Source organism: Gorilla gorilla, chromosome Y, assembly GCF_029281585.2.
Source record: "Gorilla gorilla gorilla isolate KB3781 chromosome Y, NHGRI_mGorGor1-v2.1_pri, whole genome shotgun sequence".
Lineage (NCBI taxonomy): Eukaryota > Metazoa > Chordata > Mammalia > Primates > Hominidae > Gorilla > Gorilla gorilla.
Genome location: NC_073248.2, coordinates 8,056,351 through 8,075,738, shown reverse-complemented (window position 1 = coordinate 8,075,738; position 19,388 = coordinate 8,056,351). Strand labels below are relative to the sequence as shown.

Sequence of the window (19,388 nt, the reverse complement as noted above, 5' to 3'; positions counted from 1 at the left end):
CACTTAAAGTCAAGAGGTGGAGACCGGCCTGACCAACGTGGACAAACCCCATCTCTGCAAAAATACAAAACTCGACCAGGCGTGGTGGCGGGCACCTGTAATCCCAGCTACTCGGGAGGCTGAGGCAGAAGAATCAGTTGAACCCTGGATGTAGAGGTTGTAGTGAGCTGAGATCGCGCCACTCCACTCCTGCCTGGGTGACAGAGCAAGACTCTGTCTCAAATTTAAAAAAAAAAGGAAATTTCACACAGTGTGCTATATAGACTGTGATTTTTGAAATGGCAGTTTGCAAATTGCAAAAGAATGTATTTTTCTTTTCCTTCCTTTTTTTTTTTTTGAGATGGAGTTTCGCTCCTGTTGCCCAGGTTGGAGTGCAATGGTGCAATCTTGGCTCACTGCAATCTCTGCCTCCCGGGTTCAAGCGATTCTCCTGCCTTTGCCTCCTGAGTAGCTGGGACTACAGGCATGCGCCACCAAACCCAGCTAATTTTGTATTTTTAGTAGAGACAGGGTTTCACCGTGTTGGTCAGGCTGGTCTCGAACTCCTGACCTCAGGTGATCCACCCTCCTCGGCCTCCCAAAGTGCTGGGATTACAGGTGTGAGCCACTGCACCCGGCCAAGCATGTATTTTTCAACATGAGGCATGATTATTATACTGTGGTATCCATTTTCTTACCTAGCTCCCAAACTGAGCAATTCTGGTATTGATGGAAAATCAGAGTACATACATTCCAATACACACTGAAGCGTAATGAAATAGTAACATATTAACACCACAGTGTCGGAGTAGAAGGAGGTCTCTTTAGGCCGGGAACCGTGGCTCACGCCTGTAATCCCAGAACTTTGGGAGGCCGAGGTGGGCAGATCACGAGGTCAGGAGTTCGAGACCAGCCTGGCCAACATGGTGAAACCCCGTCTCTACTAAAAATACAAAAATTAGTCGGGCGTGGTGGCGCATGCCTGTAATCCCAGCTAATCAGGAAGCTGAGGCAGGAGAATCACTTGAACTCGGGAGGCGGAGGTTGCAGTGAGCCAAGATCGCGCCACTGCACTCCAGCCTGGGTGACAAGAGCAAGACTCCGTCTCAAAAAAAAGAAAGAAAAAGAAAACGAAGGTCTCTCTTAGCCATCACAGGGCTCAAGATATTTCATAAATGACCTGTACAAAGGTGCTAAAGGCAATATTCTTTTTTTTTTTTTTTTTTTTTTTGAGATGGAGTCTCGCTCTGTCGCCCAGGCTGGAGTGCAGTGGCGTGATCTTGGCTCACGGCAACCTCCGCCTCCCGGGTTCTAGTGATTCTGCTGCTTCAGCCTCCTGAGTAGCAGAGATTACAGGTGCATACCACCACGCCCAGCTAATTTTTTGTATTTTTAGTAGAGACGGGGTTTCACCATGATGGCCAACCTGGTTTTGAACTCCTGACCTCAAGTGATCCACCCGCCTCAGCCTCCCAAAGTGCTGGGATTACAGACATGAGCCGTTGCACCCGGCCAGTAAAGGGCAATGTTCTATCACATTTTGCTGGTCACCCAAAGCTAGAAAGATACGTCAGCTATTTCTCTGGCGTTTATCTCTGATCGGCCACTTAGAAAACTTGAGGAAATGACTTTATAAACTGTAAGGATCTTGAGTGGTTATCAAGGTCAGCAACCTTGGTTTGATAAGCAGGACCAAAGCATAAGAATGTCTAGACTTCTGGCATTATTTTCTTCTAACTTAGAAGGATAATTTATCCCTTAAAACAAACTGTCTGGGGAAAAAAAATTCTTATAAGAAATTCATTCATTCATTCATTCATTCTGAGACGGAGTCTCACTCTGTCGCCCAGGCTGGAGTGCAATGGCGTGATCTCGGCTCACTGCAACCTCCTCCTCCCCGGTTCAAGCGACTCTCCTGCCTCAGCCTCCCGAGTAACTGGGATTACAGGTGCCTGCCACCATGCCCAGCTGATTTTTGTATTTTTAGTAGAGACAGGGTTTCACCATGTTGGTCAGGCTGGTCACGAACTCCTGACCTTGTGATCATCCACCTGCCTTGGCCTCCCAAAGGGTTGGGATTACACACTTGGGCATGGTGGCTCACACCTGTAATCCCAGCACTTTGGGAGGCCGAGGAAGGCAGATCACCTGAGGTCAGGAGTTCGAGACCAGCCTGGTTAACATGGTGAAACCCCGTCTCTAGTAAAAACAGAAAAATTAGCTGGGCGTGGTGGCGGACACCTGTAATCCCAGGTGCTTGGGAGGCTGAGACAGGATAATCAATTATACCCAGGAGGTAGAGGTTGCAGTGAGCCATGGTCACGCTATTACACTCCAGCCTGGGCAACAACAATGAAACTCTGTGTCAAAAAAAAAGAAGTTAAAGAATGAAAAGCAAATTAAAAGAAATTCAAGGTAAAGTGAGACCCTGCAGTAATAGACAGTAAAAACCAATGAAAAAAAGGCCGGGTGTGGTGGCTCACGCCTGTAATCCCAGAACTTTGGGAAGCCAAGGTGGGAGGATCATGAGGTCAGGAGTTCGAGACCAGCCTGGCCAATGGTGAAACCCCACCTCTACTAAAAATACAAAAATTAGCCGGGTGTGGTGGCACGGGCCTGTAATACCAGCTAATCAGGAGGCTGAGGCAGGAGACTCACTTGAACCTGGGAGGCAGTGGTTGCAGCGAGCTGAGATCATGCCATTGCACTCCAGCCTGGGTGACAAGAGCAAGACTGTCTCAGGCCGGGCGCGGTGGCTCACTCCTGTAATCCCAGCACTTTGGGAGGCCGAGGCAGGCGGATCATGAGGTCAGGAGATCGAGACCATCCTGGCTAACACGGTGAAACCCCATCTCTACTAAAAAAACACAAAAAATTAGCTGGGTGTGGTGGTGGGCGCCTGTAGTCCCAGCTACTCGGGAGGCTGAGGCAGGAGAATGGCGTGAACCCGGGAGACGGAGCTTGCAGTGAGCCAAGATCACGCCACTGCACTCCAGCCTGGGCAACAGAGTGAGACTCCATCTCAAAAAAAAAAAAAAAGAAAGAAAAAGAAGGTCCCTCTTAGCCATCACAGGGCTCAAGATATTTCATAAATGACCTGTACAATGATGTTAAAGGCAATATTCTTTTTTTTTTTTTTTTTTTTCGAGATGGAGTCTCGCTCTGTCACCCAGGTTGGAGTGCAATGGCGTGATCTTGGCTCACGGCAACCTCCGCCTCCCGGGTTCTAGTGATTCTCCTACCTCAGCCTCCTGAGTAGCAGGGATGACAGGTGCACACCACCACGCCCAGCTAATTTTTTGTATTTTTAGTAGAGACGGGGTTTCGCCATGATGGCCAAGCTGGTTTTGAACTCCTGACCTCAAGTGATCCACCCGCCTCAGCCTCCCAAAGTGCTGGGATTACAGACGTGAGCCGTTGCACCCGGCCAGTAAAAGGCAATATTCTATCACATTTTGCTGGTCACCCAAAGCTAGAAACATACATCAACTATTTCTCTAGGGTTTATCTCTGATCGGCCACTTAGAAAACTTGAGGAAATGACTTTATAAACTGTAAGGATCTTGAGTGGTTATCAAGGTCAGCAACCTTGGTTTGATAAGCAGGACCAAAGCATAAGAATGTCTAGACTTCTGGCATTATTTTCTTCTAACTTAGAAGGATAATTTATCCCTTAAAACAAACTGTCTGGGGAAAAAAAATTCTTATAAGAAATTCATTCATTCATTCATTCATTCATTCATTCATTCATTCATTCTGAGACGGAGTCTCGCTCTGTCGCCCAGGCTGGAGTGCAATTGCGTGATCTCGGCTCACTGCAACCTCCTCCTCCCCAGTTCAAGCGACTCTCCTGCCTCAGCCTCCCAAGTAACTGGGATTACAGGCGCCTGCCACCACGCCCAGCTGATTTTTGTATTTTTAGTAGAGACGGGGTTTCACCATGTTGGTCAGGCTGGTCACGAACTGCTGACCTTGTGATCGTCCACCTGCCTTGGCCTCCCAAAGTGTGTAATCCCAACCCCGAGGCAGGTGGGTCATGAGGTCAGGAGATAGAGACCATCCTGGCTAACACGGTGAAACCCCGTCTCTACTAAAAATACGCAAAATTAGCCCGGCGTGGTGGCAGGCGCCTGTAGTCCCAGCTACTCAGGAGGCTGAGGCAGGAGAATGGCGTGAACCTGGGAGGTGGAGCTTGCAGTGAGCAGACATCATGCCACTGCACTCCAGCCTGGGCGACAGAGCAAGACTCCATCTCAACAACAAAACAAAAGGATCGCCTCAGAGTAGAACTTCTGGCCGGGCACGGTGGCTCACACCTGTAATCCCAGCACTTTGGGAGGCCGAGGAAGGCAGATCACCTGAGGTCAGGAGTTTGAGACCAGCCTGGTTAACATGGTGAAACCCCGTCTCTAGTAAAAACAGAAAAATTAGCTGGGCGTGGTGGCGGACACCTGTAATCCCAGGTGCTTGGGAGGCTGAGACAGGAGAATCAATTGAACCCAGGAGGTAGAGGTTGCAGTGAGCCATGGTCACGCTATTACAGTCCAGCCTGGGCGACCAGAATGAAACTCTGTGTCAAAAAAAAAAAAAAAAAAAACAAAGAAGTTAAAGAATGAAAAGCAAATTAAAGTTAAAAGAAATTCAAGGTAGAGTGAAACCCTGCAGTAATAGACCGTAAAAACCAATGAAAAAAAAGGCTGGGCGCTGTGGCTCACACCTGTAATCCCAGCACTTTGGGAGGCCAAGGCAGACGGATCACTTGTGGTCAGCAGTTCTAGACCAGCCTGACTGACATAGTGAAATCCCGTCTCTATCAAAAATACAGAAATTAGCCAGGCATGGTGGTGCGCGACTGTAATCTCAGCTCCTCGGGAGGCTAAGGCAGGAGAATCGCTTGAATCCAGGAGGCAGAGGTTGCAGTGAGCCGAGATCACACTATTGCACTCCAGCCTGGGCAAGAGAGTAAGACCCTGTCTCCAAAAGAAAAAGAAAAAGAAAATGAAAAAGTAAGATAAACAATGAAGGAAACTGGAAATTGTTATTGGTGCTGTTGATCCCAGCATGTGAGTTTCATCAAAACACCTCACATGGCATCTGTGTCACGATCAGGTCCCTGCCTGTGAGGTTGTATTACCATTTTGCAAGATGCTGCATTACAGGGAACTTGGTGACGGGTACAGGGAAGTGTGTGAGTCATTCCTGACCGCTGCATGAGACTCTGCCATGAGCTCAGCATGAAAAGTTTCCCTGAAGGACGGCAAACTGACGTTGTGTGTCTGTCTACCCCCACCGCTCCCCAGGTGGCACGTGCATTTTTTCTCCAGTTCTTACCTTCCTTCGTTTGCAGGAGACAGGGCATGGCGATCAGGAGCAGCGTGAGCCAAAGGAGGACCATCGGGAACGCAGCTCCGGAACGCAGGACAGAGGTGCCTGCTGGAGGAGAAACGAGAGTCAGGCAGCTGGGACTGGCTGTGAAACTGGGTTGCGGGTAATGAAGGATGCTTGCCCCTTCCAGAGCCTGGTGCTCACAGCAGAAGGAGCTGCTTCTGGAGGGAAAGTGGTGGTGAGTGTGCATATGTGTCTGTGTGCAAATGCGCCTTTGCACACGCATGCACGTCAGTGTGCTTGTACATGTGTGCATGAATATTTGTGTGTGTGTACATGGGTCTATATGTCTGCATGCCTGTGTGTAGCCATGTCTGTTTGCACATTTGCAGGACTGCATGCATGCCTGTGCACACACGGGTACTGTGTACATGTGTCTATCTGTGTGTGTGCTTGCACATGTGTGTACATTTTTGTGCCCGTGTGTATCTGTGTGCACACATAAGTGTTTGTGTGTTTTCTTTTTTTTTTTTTTTCCTGACAGAGACTCGCCCTTGTTGTCCAGGCTGGAGTGCAGTGGCACGATCTCGGCTCATTGCAACCTCCGCCTCCCAGGTTCAAGCAACTCTCCTGCCTCAGCCTCCTGGGTAGCTGGGATTACAGGTGCCCGCCACCACGCCTGGCTAATTTTTGTATTATTTATTTATTTATTTATTTATTGAGACAGAGTTTTGCTCTTGTTGCCCAGGCTGGAGTGCAATGGCGTGATCTGGGCTCACTGCAACCTCCACCTCCCAGGTTCAACTGATTGTCCTGCCTCAGCCTCCCGAGTACCTGGGATTATAGGCACCCACCACCACATCCGGCTAATTTTTGTATTTTTAGCAGAGACGGGGTTTCACCATGTTGGCCAGGCTGGTCTCGAACTCCTGACCTCAGGTGATCCACCCACGTCAGCCTCCCAAAGTGCTGGGATGACAGGCATCAGCCACCGCGTCCAGCCTACTTTTTGTATTTTTTAAGTAGAGATTTCACCGTGTTGGCCAGGCTGGTCACAGACTCCTGCCTCAGGTGATCCGCCCGCCCTTTCCTCGCAAAGTGCTGAGATTACAGGTGTGAGCCACCGTGCCCGGCTGTGTTTGTGTGTTTTCATGCATGCATTTCAAACATGTCTTTGTGTTTGAATGCATATGTATCTGTGCATGCATTCCGTGTGTACACACGTGCATACACAAATATATGTGTATACACAAATATGCATGCATGAGTCTGTATGTGTGCGTGTATGTGCCTAGAAGTGCATATTTATGTGCATGCATGTGCGAATGTATGTGTACAAATGTGTTTGCATGAGTGTGTATATGTGCATGTATGTGCATGCATCTGTGTGTGTGTCAGCCTTTCCCTTTTGAAAGAAGCCCTGCCGGCTGGGTGCAGTGGCTCATGCCAGTAATCCCAGCACTTTGGGAAGCAGAGGTGGGCAGATTGCCCGGAGGTCAGGAGTTCAAGACCAGCCTGGCTAACATGGTGAAACCCTGTCTCTACTAAAAATACAGAAATTAGCCAGGCGTGGTGGAGTGTGCCTATAATCCCAGCTACTCGGGAGGCTTAGGCAGGACAATCGGTTGAACCCGGGAGGCGGAGCTTGCAGTGAGCCGAGATGGCGCCACTGCACTCCAGCCTGGACGACAGAGCGAGACTCCGTCTCAAAAAAAAAAAAAAAAAAAAAAGAAAGAGTTGCTGCCCTGGGGGTTTAGCCCGTTCTTGGCTCGAGCTGTATCCACAAACCAGGAGAACACATCCTCTGCGGCGCACCAGGAAGCTCAGATGACAAAGCAGTGGAAGGAAGTATAATTACAATTATGAAATCAACACACAGAAATTCCTAAGTGGCTGCAGTTACCGTAACAAGGGGGTACAGGACCTCAGCCTCCTGCGCTGGAACTTTCTGCCGCATCCCAGAAAGGCTGGCTCTCCTACACTGTGCTCTGGGGTGGCAGCTGTCCTTTCTGTTTTTTTTTGTTTTGTTTTGTTTTGTTTTTTCTGAGATGGAGTCTCACTCTTGTTGCCCAGGCTGGAGTGCAGTGGCGCGATCTTGGTTCACTGCAACCTCCACCTCCCACGTTCAAGCGATTCTCCTGCCTCAGCCTCCCCAGTAGCTGGGATTACAGGCGCCTGCCACCCCACCCAGCTAATTTTTGTATTTTTAGTAGAGATGGGGTTTCACCATGTTGGTCAGGCTGGTCTCGATCTCCCCACCTCATGATCCACCCGCCTTGGCCTCCCAAAGTGCTGGGATGACAGGCGTGAGCCACCGCGCCCGGCCTAACGTCTTTTAAAGAACCAAATGGCGTTAGCGTCAGTGGATCTTGCTTGTCTCCAAATTATAAATGGAAGGGGTGAGCCTGGAAAAAGCTGAGCCCCTTGAGGCTGGGGACAGGACTGAGGGCAGCAGGGAAAAGGTGAAACGAGGTTCCAGAGGCCTCGGAGCCCCTTCCTGCCTGGGCAGAGGGACCGCAGCCCACCTCCAAGGCAACAGGCAATCTCTAGAGTCTCCTTTCGGACACAGCCTGTGTTCAGCTCAGCCAAGAGACCAGGGGGTGAGTGCTCATAATGGCCTCGCTGTCCAAAATGTGCTGGGCACACCACACACAGTCACACTTGCCTGCAGGGGCCGTGGTCCACGAAGATGCCTGAGTGAGAACGTTGGGAAATCTGTGCTCTTAACATTTATTGATTAATATTTTCATTGGCCAGGCGCAGTGGCTCACGCCTGTCATCCCAGCACTTTGGGAGGCTGAGGGGGGGGGGGGTGGATTGCTTGAGGTCAGGAGTTCGAGACCAGCCTGACCAACATACAAAACATACTAAACATACAAAATCTGTACTACTCTACCAAACATACAAAGTCTCTACTAAACATACAAAAATTAGCCAGGCGTAGTTGCGGGAGCCTGTAGTCCCAGCTACTCAGGAGGCTGAGGCAGGAGAACTGCTTGAACCCGGGTGGTGGAGGTTGCAGCGAGCCAAGATTGCGCCACTGCACTCCAGCCGGGGCGACGGAGCGAGACTCTGTCTCAAAAAAACCCCACCACTTCTATCTTCTAGAACATTGTCACGACCCCTAAAGGAGACCCCAGACCCGTTAAAGACCCGTCCTTCCTCTTCCCCAGCCTGTGGCAACCACTCATCCACTTTCTGTCTCTGTGGATTTGCCTGTATCTGGACATGGGGAATAAATGGAATCATACAGACACTATGTATCTTTTTGTATCTGGCCTCTCTGAGGAAGCATGATGTCCTCAGCATTCACCCACATTGCCACCTGTGGCAGAGCCTTGTTCTTTTCATGGCTGTGTAATATTCCACCGTGTGGCTGGACCACATTATATTTCTCCATTCGTCTATAGATGGGGGTATGAGGGCTGTCTCCACCTCTTGGCTATTGTGAATAAAGCTGCTTTTTCCTTTTCATGGCTGTGTAATATTCCACCGTGTGGCTGGACCACATTATATTTCTCCATTCGTCTATAGATGGGTATGAGGGCTCTCTCCACCTCTTGGCTATTGTGAATAAAGCTGCTTGTTCCTTTTCATGGCTGTGTAATATTCCCCTGTGTGGCTGGACCACATTATATTTCTCCATTCATCTATAGATGGGGGTATGAGGGCTCTCTCCACCTCTTGGCTATTGTGAATAAAGCGCTTGTTCCTTTTCATGGCTGTGTAATATTCCACCGTGTGGCTGGACCACATTATATTTCTCCATTCATCTACAGATGGGGGTATGAGGGCTGTCTCCACCTCTTGGCTATTGTGAATAAAGCTGCTTATTCCTTTTCATGGCTGTGTAATATTCCACCGTGTGGCTGGACCACATTATATTTCTCCATTCATCTATAGATGGGTATGAGGGCTCTCTCCACCTCTTGGCTATTGTGAATAAAGCTGCTTATTCCTTTTCATGGCTGTGTAATATTCCACTGTGTGGCTGGACCACATTGTATTTCTCCATTCATCTATAGATGGGTATGAGGGCTGTCTCCACCTCTTGGCTATTGTGAATAAAGCTGCTTATTCCTTTTCATGGCTGTGTAATATTCCCCTGTGTGGCTGGACCACATTATATTTCTCCATTCATCTATAGATGGGGGTATGAGGGCTCTCTCCACCTCTTGGCTATTGTGAATAAAGCGCTTGTTCCTTTTCATGGCTGCGTAATATTCCACTGTGTGGATGGACATTATATTTTTCCATTCATCTATAGATGGGTACGAGGGCTGTCTCCACCTCTTGGCTACTGTGAATAAAGCTGCTAGGAGGGACCTGAGGTTTCACCAGCCGTCTGGAACATTCTGAGTCCCGCCAGCCTTTGAAAACCACTGAGAAACACTACAAGCAGGCTGGGGTCCCAGCTCCAAAAGCGGCTCCCCGGCTGGCAGTCAGCCCGCCCTGGGCGTGAGCTCATTGACTAACTGAACCAGCGCTTTCTAATAAACAGAGAACTCTAGCCACGTGTAGGTGTTTACATTTTCTAGCAAGCACACCGAAAAAGCAGAAAGCACCGTCAAATTACTCCTAATCCTATCACCTTTATAAACCCAAGGCATCTAACATGCTATGATGGCTTCAGCGTCCGATCCACTTACAAAGGGTGAATGAGATCGCAAACATACTTCTCTGGTACCGGGTCACTCTATGTGCGGTGTGGTGCCCACACGGACAGCAGGTCTCAGCAGAAACCTGTTACATGCCAATGCCCCGTGTCTGCCAGCTTGGATTTGGGAACCCACAGTCCACCGCCTCCCCTGCCTGCCCTCTTTTTCCCTCATCCCACCCTGGAGAGGGGACCTTACCTTAAATGGAGATCAAAGTGCTGTGTGGAAGAAACAGCCTTCGTGGTTCCAGTCGAGAAGATCTGGGGTGTCCTGATCCTAGGATGCTTCTGATATCTTCCCGTGTGTGCCGAAAGCAGCTTTCCCCGAAGAGAAACCGAAGGTTGTACTCCCCCGATTGAGCTGTTTTATAACCTCCAGCTGGGGCCCCACCCCTGAAACTCAGACCCGATAAGGATGTGGCAGTGGGGAGAGGTGGGGGCTGTCAGAGACCCCCTTCTCTCCCACGGGCTGGGATCCTGGGGTCAGCAGCTTCGTAACCATGAACCCGACTTTCCTTGAAAGAAAGACTCTTTCTTTGAAAATTGCCATGTTCCCGTTCTCATTTTTTTTTCTGCAAGTGTTTCTGTTTGCTATAATTAGAATTCTTGCTGGCTATACAGGCAGGGTTGGGCAACTTCCTGACACAGTAAATTCAGCCTTGGAGGCGTGAATGCTGGTGTCCAGGGTCTCCTGCCTGTGTTTCCTCCCTGTTTCGTGGAAAACAGCACCCGGACAGGGAGGTGGCCCCTGGTCTCAGATGACGGATCTTATTAAAGATATGTTAGTGGCCGGGTGCGGTGGCTCACGCCTGTCATCCCAGCACTTTGGGAGTCCGAGGAGGGTGGATCACCCTGAGGTCAGGAGTTCGAGACCATTCTGACCAACATGGTGAAACCCCTTCTCTAGTAAAAAGAAAAAAGTTAGCCAGGCGTGGTGGTGAGCACCTATAATCCCAGCTTCTCTGGACGCTGAGGCAGGAGAATCATTTGAACCTGGGAGGCGGAGGTTACAGTGAGCCAGGATGGCGCCACTGCACTCCAGCCTGGGAAATAGAACGAGACTCCGTCTCAAAAAAAAAAAAAAAAAAACTTAGTGGTCAGGCGCGGTGGCTCACACCTGTCATCCCAGCACTTTGGGAGGCCGAGGCGGGTGAATCACCTGAGGGCAGGAGTTCGAGACCAGCCTGGCCAACATGGTGAAACCCCGTCTCTAGAAAAATTTAAAAATTAGCCAGGCGTGGTGGCACCTGCCACCTGTAATCCTGGCACCTGCAGGTGCCTGTAATCCCAGCTTCTCCCAAGGCGGAGGCAGGAGAATCACTTAAACCCAGCAGGCGGAGGTTACAGTGAGCCGAGATCGCACCACTGCACTCCAGCCTGGTGACAAGAGCAAACTCTGTCTCAACAAAAAACAAACAAAGAAACAAAAACCCTTAGTAAAGTCCAGCCCTGAATGGGGCACCCACCAACCTGTCCCGGGCTTCTCTTTCCAACGCTGAAATCTGTTATTTCTGTTTACTCAGCACGCGCACTCCCAGACAGCCCTTCCCTTCCCTCTGAATGTATCAACTCTTCTCTGGTTCTTGGCACCCTTCCCGAATTCCAGCTCAACCTCAGCTCTTCCCTGGAGCCTCCTCCACCTTGCAGCCCTGCTCCTGTTTTTTTTTTTTTTTTTTTTTGATATGGAGTCTCGCTTTGCTTGCTCTGTCACCCAGGCTGGAGTGCAGTGGTGCTATCTCAGCTCCCTGCAACCTCTGCCCCAGGTTCAAGTGATTCTCCTGCCTCGGCCTCCCAAGTAGCTGGGATTACAGGCACCTGCCACCACGCCTGGCTAATTTTTAAATTTTTACTAGAGACGGGGATTCACCATGTTGGCCAGATGGTCTCGAACTCCTGACCTCAGGTGATCCACCCTCATTGGCCTCCCAAAGTGCTGGGATGACAGGCGTGAGCCACCCGCACCTGACCACTAAGATATATATATATATTTTTTTCTGAGATGGAGTCTTGCTCTATCACCCAGGCTGGAGTGCAGTGGTGTGATCTCGGCTCTCTGCAACCTCTGCCCCAGGTTCAAGCGATTCTCCTGTCTCAGCCTCCCGAGTAGCTGAGACTACAGGTGTCCGCCACCACGCACAGCTACTTTTTTGTATTTTTAGTAGAGACGGGGTTTCACCGTGTTGGCCAGGATGGTCTCGATCTCTCGACCTCGTGATCCGCCCGCCTCGGTCTCCCAAAGTGCTGGGATTACAGGCGTGAGCCAGTGTGCCTGGCCGGAGCTGGAGCTTTTTGACCCTTCTGAGCTTTTGGAGCAGGTGCCTCTGTGGATGTAACCATCTTCTCACTCTACTCGGCAGGTGTTTCTTCTATTTTAGGAGCTGGAGTTTTTGAGTCCTCTGAACTTTTGGAGCAGGTGCCTCTGTGGATGTAACCATCTTCTCACTCTACTTGGCAGGTGTTTCTTCTATTTTAGGAGCTGGAGTTTTTGAGTCCTCTGAACTTTTGGAGCAGGCGTTTCTGAAATGAGCGGCGTTGGACGCACAAGGCCCATTCCCAGTGCAGACGGCTCGGTCTGGGGTCCCTCTGGGTCTGGGACCCTGCTCTAGGCAGACAGGGGTGATGGCTGGGCTCACAGAAGAAGAGAGTACATCAAAGTCCTACAGCCTTCAGCCACGAGACCCCGAGGGCCTGCAGTTGAGCACAGGGCTGGGTCCGGGTGGGGAGGCTCCTGTATTAGACGCCACCGTGCACTTGCTGATCTGGACAGGGACCCAGCTCAGAGGCTGACTCTGATGCGCCAACCTGGGTGGGGCATTTGCCACCAGCTCTGTGGAAACAAGAGCCTGGGAAGGAGAGGGTTGAGATGGGCACAGGAGGGGACCCAGGGCGACTTCAAATGCAGGAGGAGGTGCCAGGCAGGTCCTGGGCAGAAGCGGGGGGATGACAAGGGGATGACGAGGCAAAATTACCCCACACTTTTACATCAGAACAGCTCCCGTTACAACACACACAGGCGCTGTCGTTACATGCATTATGAGTCAAAGTGTGCTTTGGGGCAATGACCCTGACTTTCGTCTGTCCTTATAATGCCCCAAAATGAAAGAAAAAGGTTTTAGGCTTTCCTCCCTCCTTCTCTCCCTGCCTCTTCTCCTTCCTTCCTTTCTTCCATCCTTCCTTTCTCCTTTCTTTCTTGTTCTCTTTTTCCTTTTCTTCCTACCTGTTTTCTTTCTTCCTTTCTTTCCTTCTTTTTTTCTTTGAGACGGAGTCTTGCTCTGTCACCCAGGCTGGAGTGCAGCGGTGTGATCTCAGCTCACTGCAAGCTCCACCTCCCGGGTTCACGCCATTCTCCTGCCTCAGCCTCCTGAGTAGCTGGGAGTACAGGTGCCCGCCACCATGCCCGGCTAATTTTTTATATTTTTAGTAGAGACGGGGTTTCACCATGTTAGCCAGGATGGTCTCGATCTCCTGACCTCGTGATCCACCCGCCTCGGCCTCCCAAAGTGCTGGGATTACAGGTGTGAGCCACCGTGCCCGGCTTCCTTCTTTTTTTCTTTCTTCCTTTTCTGTTCTATCTTTGCTTTTTCCTTCTTCCTACCTGTTTTCTTTCTTCTTTCTTTCCTTTTTTTCTTTCTTCCTGTTCTGTTCTTTCTTTCCTTTTTCCTCCTTTTCTTTCTACCTTTTTTCTTCCTTCCTTTCTTTCCTTCTTTTTTCTTTCTTCCTGTTCTTTCTTTCCTTTCATTTTCCTTCTTTTCTACCCTTTCTTTTTGACAGAGTCTCACTCTGTCACCCAGGCTGGAGTGCAGTGGTGCCATCTCAGCTCACTGCAACTTCCGCCTCTCGGGTTCAAGCGATTCTCCATCCTCAGTCTCCCGAGTAGCTGGGATGACAGGCATGTGCCACCACGCCCGGCTGATTTTTGAATTTTTAGTACAGACAGGGTTTTGCCATGTTGGCCAGGCTGGTCTCAAACTCCTGACCTCAGGTGATCCACCTCCGCTGGCCTCCCAAAGTGCTGGGATTACAGGCATGAGCCACAGCACCTGGTCTCTTCCTTCCTTCCTTCTTTCTCTCTCTCTCTTTCTTTTCTCTTTTCCTTCCTTCCTTTCTTTTCCTTTTTGTTTCCCTTACTTTGCTTTCCTTTCTCTTCCCTCCCCTCCTCCCTCTCCCTCTTCCTTCCTCCCTTCTTTCCTTCCTTCCTTCCTCCCTGCTTCCCTCCCTCCCTCCTTCCCTCCTTTCTTTCTCTCTCTCAGGATTAGCAGTCACTACAGCCCCCATCACAGCCCTCCCTGGAGACACACAAGATAGAAAGAAGTAAATTAAACACCAGGCATGGCGGGTGTAAGTGTGGCGGTGGGTGGGGAGTGCTCTGGGGCGGGCAGAGACACATATTTCATTTCATGAAGACGTCAGAGCTGCCGGGACCGAGTACAGGAACCCCGTGCTCACAGGGGGGTATTCTAATTTTAAAATTAATTTTTTTTTTGTTTTGCAGAGATGGGGTCTCGCTATGTTGGCCCGGCTGGTCTCGAACGCCGCGGCTCAAGTGATCCACCCGCCTCAGCCTCCCAAAGCGCTGGGATCACACGCGTGAGCCACCGTACCTGGCAAAGCCAAGGCATTCTACATGCAGAAAACAGCAATTGCCAGTGTTCCGGGGCCTCAACCTCTGTCTTGGGCTTTGTGGATAAGTAAGGGGGCTGTGTCTAGACAGGGGAGGACGCTGAGGAGGTGGGATGCGGCTGGGGACCAGGTCCCGCAGGGCCTCATTGTGTCTACAGACGGGAGGGTGGTGGCCAGGAGCAGTGGCTCACACCTGTCATCCCAGCACTTTGGGAGGCCAAGGCGGGCGGATCACGAGGTCAGGAGTTCGAGACCAGCCTGACCAACATGAATGAAACCCCATCTCTACTAAAAATACAAAAATTATCCAGGCGTGGTAGCGTGTACCTGTAATCCCAGCTACTGAGGAGGCTGAGGCAGGAGAATCGCTTGAACCCGGGAGTTGGAGGTTGCAGTGAGCCGAGATCACGCCACTGCACCCCAGCCTGAACAACAGAGTGACACTCCATCTCAAAAATAAATAAATAAATAAAAGAGAGAGAGAGAGACAGAGAGAGAGGCCGGGCATGGTGCCTCATGCCTGTAATCCCAGCAGTTTGGGAGGCCAAGGCAGGCGGATCACCTGAGGTCAGGAGTTCGAGACCAGCCTGGCCAACATGGCAAGACCCCGCCTCTACTAAAAATACAAAAATTAGCCAGGCATGGTAGCAGGCGCCTGTAATCCCAGCTGCTCGGGAGGCTGAGGCAGGAGAATCCCTTCAACCTGGGAGGCGGAGGTTGCCATGAGCCGAGACAGCGCCACTGCGCTCTAGCCTGGGTGACAGAGCAAGACTCCATCTCAAAAAACAAAACAAACAAACAAACAAAACAACAAGAAAAGAAAAAGAGAAAAAAGAAGGGAAGGGAGGGAGGGAGGAAGGAGACAGAGAGAGACGGAGGAAGGAGACAGGGACAGAGGGAGGAAGAGAGAGGAAAGGAGGAAGGAAGGAAGGAATGAAGAAAGGTAGGGAGGGAAGGAAGGAAGGAAAAACTGAAATCAAGGAAGGAAAGGAGACAGGGAGAGAGAGAGGAAAGGAAGGAAGGAGGAAGGGAGGGAAGAAAAAAGAAGGGAAGGAAGGGAGGGAGGAAGGAGACAGGGAGAGACGGAGGAAGAGAGAGGAAAGGAGGAAGGAAGGGAGGGAGAGAGGGAAGGAGGGAGGGAGGGAAGGAGGGAGGGAGGGAAGGAGGGAGAGAGGGAAAGAAGGAAGGAAGGAAGGAAAAAAGGAAATCAAGGAAGGAAAGGAGACAGGGAGAGAGAGGAAAGGAAGGAAGGAGGAAGGGAGGGAAGAAAAAAGAAGGGAAGGAAGGGAGGGAGGGAGGAGACAGGGAGGGAGGGAGGAAGGAGACAGGGAGAGAGGGAGGAAGAGAGAGGAAGAAAGGAAGGAAGGAGAGAGGAAGAGAGGGAGGGAAGGAGGGAGGGAGGGAAGAAACGTGAGCAAAGTTTCCAGAAAGCGGGCAGCCTGAACCAGGTTGTGGTCTTGCTGTTGGAAGTCTCAGCCCGCCGTGGTCTCTTTTATCGTGAGGCCTTCCCAGGTGGCAAGGGGAGAGGACCAAGGCTTTGGGGGCCCCTCCCAGGGTGCCCTCTACCCTGCTGTAACTTCCCACACCTCCTGTGGCCCCTGTGAGTGGGGGTTGAGGGGGCCCTTACCCCACCCGGAGGGAGTGTGAGGTCCTGGCCCCACTTTGCAGTTCTCTATGTTAAACCAGGGCCGTCCGCCTGGCCTGGTGCTGCCGTAGGGATTCAGGAGGCAACGGTGGCCTCAGGGACGGGTGGCTTGCGGACGTGGCCTCAGGGACAAGTGGCTTGCGGATGTGCCCCTGGCTGTGGATTGGGTGGGGAGGGCTCTGCCATATTTTAATGTGATGGTTTCCCTCCAGAAAAAAACAGCAGGAAGTGAGATCCACCGCCCTAAGTCCTCACGGAGGACAATAGCCTTCAAAGCTTTTCCTCTCTCCTGGAGGATCTGCTCAACCCACACCACCCCTAGGCTGCCCACTGCTCCCCCCAGCATCCTTTCTGCCTCATTCTGTGAATCACAGGGTCAAGGTCACCCCTATGCTGGTGACTCTTAGCAACCAGAAGACGGTAGCCCCCTCTGAGACCGTCTGCTCTGTAACGGAATCCTGAGTCGTTAGTACGCCTGGGCTTCAACTAAACGGGCAATTGCATGTCTTTTTTTCCTTTCTCTTTTGCTTCCAACAACCCTTTAACTGTGTTTGGGGGCCAGGATATCTCCCCGTCCCCTGGTCAGCCCACCCTGGACACCCAAGGGTCAACTGTCTATAGACACACTGAAACCTTTACTGCAGCCCAGGAGGCGAAGATGCACCCAGGCCCCCAAATACACATAAGTCTCCTACGCAGGTTTTGTTTTGTGTTTTTGAGATGGAGTCTCGCTCTTGTCGCCCAGGCTGGAGTGCAATGGCGCGATCTCAGCTCTCCGCAACCTCCGCCTCCCGGGTTCAAGCGATTCTCCTGCCTCAGCCTCCCGAGTAGCTGGGATGACAGGTGCCCGTCACCACACCCAGAAAAGGAAGTTTGAAATGATGGGGTTGTAAACTTGACGTCAACTCATGGCTAACCGCTTCCTTATTTTTTTTTTTAATTGGATATATTTAACGTACAAACAAGATGTTTTGATACAGAATTAACTCTTAAGCAATGTGGAGGTTACAGACACTGCCACCTTGTGCAGTCAAAAATCCAAGTATAGGGCAGGGCCCAGTGGCTCACACCTGTAATCCCAGCTCTGTGGGAGGCCAAGGTGGGTGCATCACCTGAGGTCAGGGGTTCGAGACCAGCCTGACCAACATGGCGAAACTCCATTTCTACTAAAAATACAAAAATGACCCAGGCATGGTGGTACATGCCTGTCATCCCAGCTACTCAGGAGGCTGAGGCAGGAGAATCGCTTGAACCCAGGAGGTGGAGGTTGCAGTGAGCTGAAATCACGCCACTGCACTCCAGCCTGGGCAACAGAGACTCCATCTAAAAAAAAAAAAAATCCAAGTGTAACTTTTAACTCCCCCAAACCGTAACAACTAACAGCCTAGTGTTAACCAGAAGCCTTACTGATAACATAAACAGTTGATTCATACATATTTGTTATGCTCTGTGTATGCTATACTGCATTCTTGCAATTAACTAGGCTACAGAAAAGAATGGTATTAAGAAAACCATGGCGGCAGGCCGGGCGTGGTGCCTCACACCTGTCATCCCAGCACTTTGGGAGGCCGAGGCGGGCAGATCACAATGTCAGGAGTTCAAGACCAGCCTGACCAACATGTTGAAACCCTGTCTCTACTAAAAATACAAAAATTAGCTGGTTGTGGTGGTGGGTGCCTGTAATCCTAGCTACTCGGGAGGCTGAGGCAGGAGAATTGCTTGAACCTGGGAGGCGGAGGTTGCAGTGAGCCGAGATCGCACCACTGCACTCCAGCCTGAGCAACAGAGCAAGAATCCGTCTGAAAAAAAAAAAAATACAAAAAGTAGCTGGGCATGGTGGCAGGCACCTGTAATACCAGCTACTGAGGAGAATAAGGCAGGAGAATTTCTTGAACCTGGGAGGCGGAGGTTGCAGTGAGCTGAGATTGTGCCACTGCACTCCAGCCTGGGTGACAGAACGAGACTCCATCTCAAAAAAAAAAAAAAAAAAAAAATTAATACAAACACCCTGGCATGCTTGGGTCAGTTTTTTCCCATGGTAACATCTTACAAAATGAGGGTTGCAATGTTGCAACCTGGAGATTGATATGATCTTACTTAAGTGTTCCCAGTATTACTAAACATTCAGTTCTAAGTAATTTTATCACGTGTGGCTCAAGCCTGTAATCCCAGCACTTTGGGAGGCCGAGGCGGGCGTATCACGAGGTCAGAAGATCGAGACCATCCTGGCTAACACGGTGAAACCCTGTCTCTACTAAAAATACAAAAAACAAAAAAAATTAGCTGGGTGTGCTGGTGGGCGCCTGTAGTCCCAGCTAGTCGGGAGGCTGGGCCAGGAGAATTTGGCTTGAACCAAGGAGTCGGAGGTTACAGTGAGCCAAGATCATGCCACTGCACTCCAGCCTGGTGACAGAGGAAGACTCTGTCTCAAAAAAAAAAAAAAAGAAGAAGAAAGAAAGAAAGAAAGAAAATAGCCCTTTAGATGATCAGTGATTCCACTATAAAGACACAGGCACACGTACATTTATTGCAGCACTATTCACAATAGCCAAGACTTGGAACCAACCCAAATGCTCATCAATGATAGACTGGATGAAGAAAATGTGGCACATACACACCATGGAATACTATGCAGCCATCAAAAAGGATGGGTTCATGTCCTTTGCAGGGACATGGATGAAGCTGGAAACCATCATTCTCAGCAAACTCACACAGGAACAGAAAACCAAACACCTCATGTTCTCACTCATAAGTGGGAGTTGAACAATGACAACACAGGGACACAGGGAGGGGAACATCACACACCAGGGCCCGTCGGGGGTTGGGGGACAAGGGGAGGGAGAGCATTAGGACAAATACCTAATACATGCAGGGCTTAAAACCTAGATAACGGGTTGATGGGTGCAGCAAACCACCATGGCACACATATACCTATGTAACAAACCTGCCCATTCTGCACATGTATCCCAGAACTTAAAATAAAATAAAAATAGAAATAAAAAAACAAAGAAAACAGCCCTTTAAAAACCAACACCTCCCCTCCACCTTGAGTCTGGGGGGATGGGGTCATTTTATTTTATTTTTATTTTTATTTTATTTTTCTAGATGGAGTCTCTCTCTGTCGCCCAGGCTGGAGTGCAGTGGTGTGATCTCTGCTCACTG

General features: G+C 50.3%; 1 protein-coding gene and 1 long non-coding RNA gene across 3 annotated transcripts in view; one reads left to right on the top strand and one right to left on the bottom strand.

Annotated features, from left to right (window-relative positions):
* Positions 1 to 5,904, top strand: part of LOC129530051 (uncharacterized) — a 28,606-nt gene extending 22,702 nt beyond the window's left edge. The window contains exons 6-7 of the long non-coding RNA XR_010132618.1: positions 5,327 to 5,542; positions 5,849 to 5,904. This is a non-coding gene — a long non-coding RNA (uncharacterized lncRNA). The remainder of the gene's footprint in view (positions 1 to 5,326; positions 5,543 to 5,848) is intronic.
* Positions 1 to 10,205, bottom strand: part of LOC129530049 (interleukin-3 receptor subunit alpha) — a 40,285-nt gene extending 30,080 nt beyond the window's left edge. For both annotated transcript variants that reach the window (XM_055377217.2, XM_055377218.2), the window contains exons 1-2: positions 10,161 to 10,205; positions 5,311 to 5,412 (exon numbers count right to left, since the gene is read on the bottom strand). In XM_055377217.2, coding sequence (XP_055233192.1) covers positions 5,311 to 5,374 — 64 coding nt within the window. In that variant the 5' untranslated portion in view covers positions 5,375 to 5,412; positions 10,161 to 10,205. The remainder of the gene's footprint in view (positions 1 to 5,310; positions 5,413 to 10,160) is intronic.
* Positions 10,206 to 19,388: the final 9,183 nt, after the last annotated feature.